The sequence below is a fragment of the Coloeus monedula genome (assembly GCF_965178545.1).
Source record: "Coloeus monedula genome assembly, chromosome: 4".
NCBI classification, from domain to species: Eukaryota; Metazoa; Chordata; class Aves; order Passeriformes; family Corvidae; genus Coloeus; species Coloeus monedula.
The window spans coordinates 22639664-22650160 of record NC_138784.1 but is presented as its reverse complement, the minus strand read 5'-3'; the positions used below and the strand labels follow the sequence as shown (position 1 = coordinate 22650160).

Genomic DNA, 10497 nt, shown 5'->3' with positions numbered 1-10497 from the left:
GTTGTGGTTAAGGTAAGGATTATTTGGCTTGGTGGAGGAGAGGTTGTGGGATATGTGGTAAACTAAATACGGTCATTCTTTTGGTCACAAATGACAGAGACCTGGACTTACTTTACCTAAATGTACTCCTTTAGATGTTACATATTTAGACTAAATATGCAGGTCCCAGTCACAGGCCATAGAAACAGAAAGGCAGCACCAAAAGGAATTCTTCTCACACATCTCGGACACCTACTTCAGGATGGGATGAAACACTCTCTGCAGCAAACTGTTTCTCTCCTTCAGTTAGAGAGAGAGTGCTTGAAGAACCAGTGTAATGCAAGGTGTTTAACTTTCTGACAAAGCCAGCGGAGGAGAGTATGCTTCCACCCCCAGAAGAATCGATGGGTTTGTACTGAACTAGAATGACTTCTACGTTTAGGCTCTTTAGATCATGGAATAACCCTTACACATCCTACATTTAGGTCCTTTAGATCAAAAGAGAGCAGACAGAAAAATACTTTGAATCTCCTCCTGTGCAGACATCCTATCGAGGGATGGCTCATTTAAAGAGACATTAGTTAAGTGTCACGCACAAGCAGATAACCAAACCCCATTACAGTGTTCAGGAAACAGCTGTTCACGCCGGCCCTGAAGGAACGTGGCGATGGATTTGAGCAGCGTATATGGTGTCTATCCACGTGTCGCAGGCGAAAGCGAGCTACAGAACTGCTTGGGCACATCAACAGATTCCTTTGCAATGTCACCTGAGCCAGAATTGCACATATGATCAACCATAACTGAGCGGCGTCCAGAAGGCAGCTGGGCACGTACGGGCGGATGGTACCGGAGGACACATAACGCAACCCCTCTTATGACAGCAGATGCGAGGGTGTAACGAGAAAGCAGTGAGATAGCTGGGAATACTGTGTGGGAATACTGTGTGGGAATACTGTGTGGAAAACCAGAGCAAGCACCGCACCGTGGAAGAGGCGGCGCGGGAAGCTTCGGGCAGGGTTCGGGGCCAGGCAATGGCGCGGGGCGGGCGGGCAGCGGCCGAGCCCCGGGGCGGTGGCGCCGCTTCCTGGCTCCGGCGCTCGGCGGCGGAAGCGGCCCCGGCCCCCTCCCTCCGCCATCACCGCCTCCCTCCGCCTCCCCGCCCGCGCCGGGCCCGCGCCGCCCGGGTCCCGCCCATGAGGCGGCGGCGGCGGTGGGGGTTGCGGCCGGGCCGTGGCTGGGGCCGGAGCCGGGGCCGGAGCCGGGGCCGGGGGCAGGCGGCGGGCCGGGGCTCAGGGCCCTGATGCGGCTGCGGGCGCTCCGCCGCCGGGCCCCATGCACCCCAGGTGAGCGCCGCGGAGCACCGGGCGAGGCGGGCGGCACCGCGGGGAGCACCCCGGCCGAGGGGGCGAGCAGGGGAGGGGATCCCTCAAGCGTTCGGCGCCTTCCTGAGGCCCCGGGGCGAGGGGGGTTGTTCCCTCCCTCGGGCATCACCATCCTCAGCAGCCGCCCGGGCCGGGGGGAAATGCCCTGCCCCGCCGGGCAGCCGGAGCCCTCGCCCCCGTCCGTGCAGAGCCGTCCCTGGCGGCAGGCAGCGGTGGGAGAGTGCGTGGTGCCAAAGGTGGCCAGAGCCGAGGTGGAAGTCGGCGACTCCGTTTGCGGCTCAGCCCTCCGGGTGGCAGGTGGTCTACGAGGAGCTGCGAGTGGACTCGATGTTCCTTACGGCCCTCTTCCAGGCTAAGATCTTGTGCTGTTCGCTTGTGTGAGTTTGGTGGATTCGGCTGTTTTTCCTGGATGAGTGGTACCTTTCCATACCGGAGTGGCAGCCCAAGCTCCAGCTCTCCATCAGTACTGCAGAGCTTGGGCCTGCTGCTGGCAAAGGCCGTGTAGGAGGCCTGGGTCAGCCGGGAGGATGTTGTGTGTGTGACTGCAGAGGGGGAGCAGAGGGGGTCTGTCTGGCCCTAAGAGCTGCTGGTTAAACCTGGCGTGTGGGTAGGAGGGCCAGGGTGGGCACAGCATAGGTCAGGCAGGGCTTGAAAAGTTGTGACAAGTGTGAGTAGACCATGTCTCCCTTGGTGTCCCCATCCCCGTGGACTGGTTTGGGCTGCACGTGCAGCTTGAGACCCCAGAGGACTCATGTGCTCCAAGCTGACATGGTTTCTACCAAGGCCGAGGATTTAGTGTGTTGGGTGGTTCCTGCAGCTCCTTGTGTTGTGTGTGCCCACTTGAGCATTGATCACTCTGAAATACCATGTCATCCATGGTGCCAGTTTTTAATGCAATGGGAGCGTGTAGAACCAGACTGAGGCAGTCTATTGAAACTGTGCTATGGCCGCTCTGCAGTGGCAACTCTTGTCACTATCAGCCTGGTTCAAACTGACGGTGAATTAGAGGTTTTGTGTCCATGACCAGTTTGAAGTGATCTTTCCCCCAGAGTCTGGGTTTTGAATGTGGATGTGGTGTCCAGAAGTCGTGAAATACAAATCAGGTGCTGTTGTCTGAGTATTTGTGACATTCAGCTTGTAAATGGATGTGTTCACAAGAGTTTAATCACAGTGGCTTTTACTATTAGGAGAAAGACTTTGTTTTCTGGATGGCAAGGAAAAAGCTATGGTCTGATTTGTCTTTCTGAACTGTTTTTTAATCCTGATTATTGCTATCTAATATGATCAATATGTATTGACCATGATGTGGCGACAGTGTGAATGGCTGATATGTTTTATGCATAGCTTTTTAAGGCAGGGTTTTTATATGCCAATATCAGATTTTGAGTTTGTTTGCTCAACCCTTCCTCACCACAGTACAGTCAGTAATCAGGAATGCTTTTGCATCTGTTTCTTCTTCCTGCTCCCCTCTCTGTTCCCTGTCTCCAGGATGAATGAAATGAACTTGAGTCCTGTAGGGATGGACCAGCTGACCTCCTCCTCTGTGAGCAATGCCCTGCCGGTTTCGGGAAGTCACCTGGGCTTGGCAGCATCACCCACTCACAACGCCATACCAGCACCAGGTAATGGGGGAAGGGCCCACAGGGGGTATTGCAGCTCCTGCTCTGTGTTCTGCTGTCACAGCAATGGTCATAACTGGGCAGCAGTGCCTGCTCTGATAGCAGGTCATATCTTAGGTAGTGAAATGATGTAGAGCTGGGGAAGGGGAAACCGTAAATTGTTGTTTATGTGAGCAAAGCAAAAGGCATGAGTGCTTGTCAGGCTTACACGTTAGTGGGAGCCTCGTTATGTTCTAATGGGGTGATTTGCACTGTGGGTGAGTAGTATCAGAATCCTTTGAAATCAGAACTGTAGCTGAAAATCTGTCTCCATCTATGTCTCATTTCTCTCAGGTGAAAATAATAATTTTTCACCTGTAAAGCAAACCTGTTTTCATAGTTCTTCTTTCCAGGGGCTGCACAGACAGAAGTCTATTACAATTGTCAAGTACAAGCAAGCCCTACAAAACATACCCAAAATGATCTAGCCATATTCAGGCATGCCTCTCAGTGCTGTGATAACTGATCCCTTCTTTGATGTCTGGCACCTTACTTGGACAGTACTATGCTGTATTTCCATAGGACAAGAGCTCCTGGGGAATTAGTAATGTCTTTGTTAGCTCATGTGTTCATAAACTCGGGTAGTTCCATTGAATTTAAGTGGGTGTTTTCTCTTGCAGGCTTGCCTGTTGCAATTCCAAACCTGGGCCCCTCCTTGAGTTCCCTGCCCTCTGCTCTGTCTCTGATGCTCCCAATGGGTATTGGGGATCGAGGAGTGATGTGTGGTATACCAGAGAGAAACTACACCCTACCTCCACCACCATACCCTCACCTGGAGAGCAGCTATTTCAGACACATTCTACCTGGTAAGTGCTCTGGCGCTGATGGATGGGAACAGAAAGAGAAGCTGTTTTAAGAGCTGTCTGTTTCTGTCCTGAAGCAGGTGTGACTGATAGTTTTGCAGAGCTCTTGTTTCCCTGAGTTTGTCTGGAGACTGTTGTATCATTTATGCACCTTTATTTTCAGGTGTCTGTTTCTATATTTGTGTATGGAAAGAATTGGAAGGCATTTTCTATTTAAACCTAACCTTTGATTGCTCCTCCTGCTTTGATTTTAGGATTAACAGAAAACAAAGCATGCCTGGTTTCTGTCTCCAATGGCTTGTAGCTTGAAAGTTGCTTCTGTTTTTCTTCACCTGTAGTCTGAAGCAATATTTAATATGTGCATAGTGAGAGGTCACAGTAGTTCAAAGCTCAAAGAGGGCAAGACATCAGCTGCGGCATTGGGGACTTTCACACCCATTTAGCCCATGGCACAGTTTTTCTTCATTTTCCTTCAAGGTTGGCTTCCAAAGGCCTGACGCACTGACTTCTATCTTGATTCCTTTCTCACACATGCTTTGGAGTAAAAATGTAGAATTTTACGTGTTAGTGTATGAAAACACAGAAATAGGAGCTTTAAATGCAGTCCTGGTTTTGTTTGGTAGCTAAGTTTCACAGGGTGCAAGGGGTAGTTAAACTTCTTCAAAGTGACTCAGCGAGTGTTGTTGGTTCAACCTGGGTTAGGAATAAACTGTAGCAGCCTGTGCAGCTACCTGTTGCCTGATGGCTGAGCTTTCCAGCTGCTTAGGAGTAACCTTTCCTACTGCATTGCATGCCTGCCTGTTTAGTGGCCAAAGAGTAGACAAGGAGACTGTGCACGAGGACCAAAGGTATTTGCCATTCCTTTGAGCTGGAATAATCTTCCTGTGATGTTTAGTCTGGTGTTTCATAGGGTTCTTCTGTCAGTCACCTTGCTGCCTTCAAGGATCCTCCATGTTCAAGCCACAAGGCAGCATTGCATGCAGAAATATTTGATGCAGCTGATTAAATGAAACTGTTCATGTTTTGGCTACTTGTGCTGCAGAAAGAGTCTGTGCTTGCATCCTTGTAATAACAAACATATTTGAATGGAAAACTCACAGAACAAGTGGCTCATAGGGTTGAAGGCTAAAAAGAAACATGCTGACTCAGATCTTGCAGAATCTGCAAAATCTGCCTCTGTCTCTGCTGGAAATAATGTTTCCTTGAAAGTGCTGTTGTAGTTCTTCCAAAGATTTTTTTTGTTTGTTTTTAGTATGTAAATACAGTTTAGTGTTTCTTCATATCTTAAGTTCAAAGGTTGTTTGATGTTGAGAAGCTTCCCAGAACTACCAGAAAAGATGGTAGGGTTTCTGATTTAAATTCAATCAAACTATTGTTTTAGGAGAAACAACATGCTTTCATGTAAGGAAAGATAGCAGATGACTCATGAAATCTGTGAGAGAACTTGTGTTTGTCCTTCAGAATTGCAGTTGATGACCTCTGAGATGGACAGTTGTGCCACTTCGTCTTAGAGGAAGGAAGTATCATTTTAAAACTTAAATGCCTAAGCAAAAACTGTGTGTCTTGGAGAACTGTTTCTGCTTCTAGCAAAGATGAACCAGGAATTACCAAATTATAGATTCCACTAGCAGTCCTCCATCCTTTGTGAGCTGTTTCTTGGGAATGAAAAATTAGGCCTAAAATGTGAAGAGCCTCATTCTCATTTGTCTTTGTACTGAGCAGTCTAGGTGGAATTCTGCCAGAAACTTGGCTGTTTAGAGTTTGAGATTTAACTAGAGACTTGGTCTGTTGGATGGAGGCTCTGAATTAGTTGTTGAGTGGTACTTTGACAAGAGTGTTGGGCTAGCATATCTTTGTGAGCCATGTTTTAGAATGAGTGGATTTTTATTGGAGATAATAAGACATGTAGAGAACATGTCTTCAGGGATCTGGGTTTCAGTGTACTGTGCTTTGACTGATTTTTATTCAAGATTTAAAAACTGATGTGATCTCACTCCCTTCTCTTTCTCTCTCTCTTCCTATCAGGTATCTTATCTTACTTGGCTGACAGACCGCCCCCTCAATACATCCATCCCAACACTATAAATGTTGACAGCAATCCAGCATTGTCAGTCTCCAACAATCCCTCAGCCCTGGATCCCTACCAGCCCAGTGGGACCGTGGGACTGGAACCAGGGATTGTCTCCATGGACTCCCGCACAGTGAACACACACGGTCCTCAAAATCTGCATCCTGGTGACAGCCACGAGGTAGCGCTGGATACTACAATCACCATGGAGAGCGTTTCCAGGGTAACCAGCCCCATCTCTACAGATGGGATGACAGAGGAGCTTACAATGGATGATGTAGCTGGGGATCATGCGCAGATCCCGAATGGCTCCCGGAGCCACGAACCTTTAGCCGTAGACACAGTGGGGAGTAACTTGACGTCGGACGCTGTGGGACACGGCGGTGTCATTCCCATTCACGGTAGCACTTTGGAACTCCCTGTCGTCATGGAGCCCGACCACATTGCCGGGCGGGTGACAGGGATATCGGACAGCACACTAAATGACCCCATTCATACTGTGGCCATGAGCACCAACTCCGTGAGCGTGGCGCTCCCTACCTCACACAACCTCGCTTCCCTGGACTCAGTAGCCTTGCATGAAGTGGGCCTCAGCCTGGAGCCCGTGGCGGTGTCTTCCATAAGTCAGGAAGTAGCCATGGGGCCAAGTCATGTCGATGTGTCTGCAGACAATCTTGCCTTTGTACCATCATCTCTGCAAATGGAAGACTCCAATTCCAACAAGGAGAACATGGCAACCTTGTTTACCATATGTGAGTGGACATTTCCTGCTTTTCTGGGGTAGGGTTTGTCATGTAGCTATTGTCTGGTATGGCAGGACTCTTGTTGCAAGTCTTACAGATTTACGGAGAAAAAACCAGTTATTTAGCAAGTCCAAAAGTTGAAACATCTGCAGTGTCAGATTAACTGTGCTGAAATAACAGTAGTTGGCAGTAGTAGAAGACGTAGTAGGATGTTTTAGCATAATTCTCTTTGTATGCACTTCCCATGTTGCCATGAGGTTGGAAACTGAATCTTGATGAAGCTCTTGATTTGGTGGATATGCTTGATATCCTTTGCAATGAGACTTCTGGTTTTTTTAAAGTCCCATCACAAGTGACTCTTCTTGCTCCATTAAAAATACACAACAAACATCACCACAAGCCACACTTTTCATCAAATGGGTGTAATTGTTGAGTATGACATTATGTGATTTTGAAAAATTTTTATTAAACCATGAACAATCATCATGAAAGTGTCGTTCTCAACAGGAAAAAAAAGAGCAGAGAGGGAAGGAACTTGATAATATTTCTAATTATTCTCATCAAAGGACTTTAGTCCAGAGGTTAGTGGATCTCATAGGAAGAGAGGAGCACTGGGTATTGTACTGTCAATCCTGTTATCGTTCAAGGAGTGGTGTTTGAGAACTGAGAAGTTCGCATTTGCTGAGAGAGAGATTTGAACTTTCACCTGCAGGATGTCTGGCTTGCTGCCACTGAAGCATAAGGCTAGCTTTTATATTCATTTTTATTAGCTGTGGTAGCATTGCTGAGTTCTGCTCTTCATCCAGTCTGGCCCTACAACTGCCAGAACCTAATGCTTTGCCTGCAGAACATATTTTAAGAAATTGAAAGATACAGTGCCTTGGTTAACAAGGGGAGAGGTGCAGTTTAGTGCCAAGTACCTAGTCAGTCAGACATTTGGATTAATTTATTAAGGTTTCATTCTGTGTGATAAAACTTAAAATCGGGTGGGCATAGAACTATGATGAATTTGCAACTCCTCGAGGAAGAGCTTTACAATTGATGCACTCAGAGGTTCCTACAAGCATCTGTTGCATGCTGAACAAATAATGATCCAAATACTGTGATGTCCAACATGCTTGTGGTGAAATGACTTCTCTTATTCTCCTAAAACTGAGATGTGATGTGCCAACTTTTTGTTGCTATACTTAACATGGTCCTAAGCTGTTTTCCAGACAATGCTCCCCTATGGTAGGATATTAAAATGGCTGCTGCGTGCCTTGTGCTTGCATGTGATTTGCAAAACAGATTCTTGACTTGCGGAGGTTTAAATTTTAACTTTTTGTTGTTGTTTTTAAATTTCACCTGAATAAACAGGAATTTGTGTCCAGACAGGTAACAGCAAGGACAAGGAGTTGGTTTAGAGCCCCTTTGTGGTTTTTCCTCACTCTTAGTGGTTTTCCTCATTCTCAGCAGAAGTCAGGGCCTTTTTCAGAAAACTTTCTACTGTTCTTAAGCAGGAGATAAAAAGTGCACCTTTGCTACAGTCCTAAATGTTTGCAAAACTTTCAAGAAGTTGTTTGGGGTTTTTTTTGTCATCTTTGTTGACAGTTCTGGGTATCCAAATCAGAGAGGTAATCACTGATTTCTTTTTTTTTTTTCCTTTTTTAAAATTATTATTATTATTTGGTAAGGACAGTACATTTCACTTTCTGTAGAATGTGAGGGTTTTTATTTTTCAACTTCTTAAAAATGTATGAATGGTTGAACTTCTCCACGTGGAAATGTCCCATGCCTAGAACCTTTCTTCCTCTGCCTCTCCTTGGAGCATGTCCACAGACCCAGGGGGGTGTGTGCTAGGCAGTGCTTAAAAGCAGCTGTTCCACATAGTGGTTCTCATTACTCAGATCTGGCTGTTGTTGTTGCTTTACTGCTACATGTCACCTGTGCACATGAAACAATGCTTATGTAGGCTCTACCTAACAATTTTTGGAGTACCTTCCTATCTGTTAATGTTGTAGTTACTCAAACTGTATTTCATATGAGGTATCCTAGTACCATGAAGGAAGTATCTGGAAATTATCTTTAAGCATGTAAGGATGGAGCTGCTGTTTAGGCCTGCTGAAGGCTACTTCTGTGATAGGTCTTTTATACAGGAGCTGGATCATCAAGAGACCAAAGAAGGTCTTAGTGGAGATCCTGATTTATTACTTGAACATCTTTCTTCTTCAGAAGAATAATGATTTATCAGGAGAGTGGTTGCTGAGTAGGTGTTGGTTGCTCCATCCATAGAGAACTAAAACAACATAGTTTTTCCAGATGAAACTGTAATGCTGTAGAGAGCATTTTATGCTGTACTTTCCCCCAGATTTATTAGACTGAAGACTTTCACTGGTTTCTTTTATAACAGTACTTCTGCTGAATGACAGATTGGTTAGGTGATGCTACTGATTCTTCCCGGGCTTTTGTTTTTGTTGCATTCAGTGGCATACTCACACTGCATGAGTTTACTGCAGTGAGACCTTCAAAAGCAGCAGTGAGGTCGGGTTTTTGCTGCTGTGATCTACACACTGTCTGAATTTAAATGGAGGTAAGGGGATTTGTGGTTCAAATTTGAAAAATTTTAGAAAGACAACCTTACTGGTCCATCTGTGTGGATATCATCGAAGTTCTACATGCACGAAGTTTTCTGGTAAATTCCAAAAATGTAACCAGTGAGAAGGTGTTTGGTTTTGTTTGTCTTAGATTTTTCTGCCAGTAGAGTTCATTTCACTTGTGATCAGAGTGAAAATGGCTCTTCCATCACCAGCATTACCACCAGTACTGGGGAGGCTATCATCCATTTTGCAGTAGCTTTGATGAAGAGTGGGCTCTGTCTCATTGCTAGATTTGCCTGAAGAGATAGTCTGGAGTCTAGGTCATTAATTTACCATCAGGAAGGTAGGTGGAGATGCTCACATTTGATCTGAATTGGATAGAAACAGTGACATGTATGTCAGTGCCCACCTGACTGTAACAACATGGTCCATATTCTTCTGAGTAAAAGCTAGTGAGTGGCCAAGTGGAACCTGATAGAAGCAGCCTCTGGCAGGAGCTGAGCTGAAGCACTTCGGTAGGGAGCTGATTGCACTGTAGGAGCTGTTGTATGTTTTTAATGCCTGCTGTCCCCTCCTGTCCTGCAGGGTGCACGCTGTGTGACAAGGCGTATCCATCAGACTGCCCGGATCACGGGCCCGTCACCTTTGTCCCCGATAGCCCAATCGAGAGCCGAGCCAGGCTGTCCCTGCCAAAGCAGCTGCTCCTCCGGCAGTCTATCATGGGAGCTGAAGCGGGTAAGGATCGCATTACTGTGCACTTCCCTGCAGCAGTTCAAAATACACTCACTGCCTGAAATCCAAAACCGTAGGGAGATTAATGTGGGAAAGAAACACCGCAATAGAGAGATGCTTCCGTCTTCTGTAATCACCCTGACTTACATTAACCCAGAGCTCCTTGTGGTCTGGTTACTGCTTACACTTCAGCTGTACCGTAGGGCTGCTGCCACAGAGTGTGGCACTTCATATGGTCAAGCACAAGCAAGGTATGGTGTTTATTTTTATTGTGCTAAACAGCCCAGGCACAGCTTTGATAAGAAAACGTTGCAGCAATTGCAGTTTGGGGGAAGGTAACAATTAGAAGTAATAGAGGAGATTTTTGTCTGCTCGTTCATCAGCTTGGTTTGCCACCTTCTGGGTGCTCTCATTGGAGGCTCATTGATCATGAGTGCCTCTGGTTTTTTTCCCCCCTTCATTTGCATTTGGCATGTAGACTGTGACCTTGTCATTGGATGTGGACCTTGTTACTGTATTTCACGTCACTGTCACCTGGAAATCGAAGAGTACAGTG

The 10497-nt window shown here is 46.6% G+C and overlaps 1 protein-coding gene across 5 annotated transcripts in view; it reads left to right on the top strand.

The window, feature by feature from the left end:
- The first annotated feature begins 715 nt into the window (after positions 1-715).
- Positions 716-10497, top strand: part of PRDM4 (PR/SET domain 4) — a 17359-nt gene continuing 7577 nt past the window's right edge. Inside the window, exons 1-5 of one of the 5 annotated variants that reach the window (XM_082279839.1) lie at positions 716-887; positions 2850-2983; positions 3640-3825; positions 5848-6642; positions 9795-9944. In XM_082279839.1, coding sequence (XP_082135965.1) covers positions 2851-2983; positions 3640-3825; positions 5848-6642; positions 9795-9944 — 1264 coding nt within the window. In that variant the 5' untranslated portion in view covers positions 716-887; position 2850. The other 4 variants (XM_082279838.1, XM_082279837.1, XM_082279840.1 and 1 more) reach the window with 4 other exon arrangements.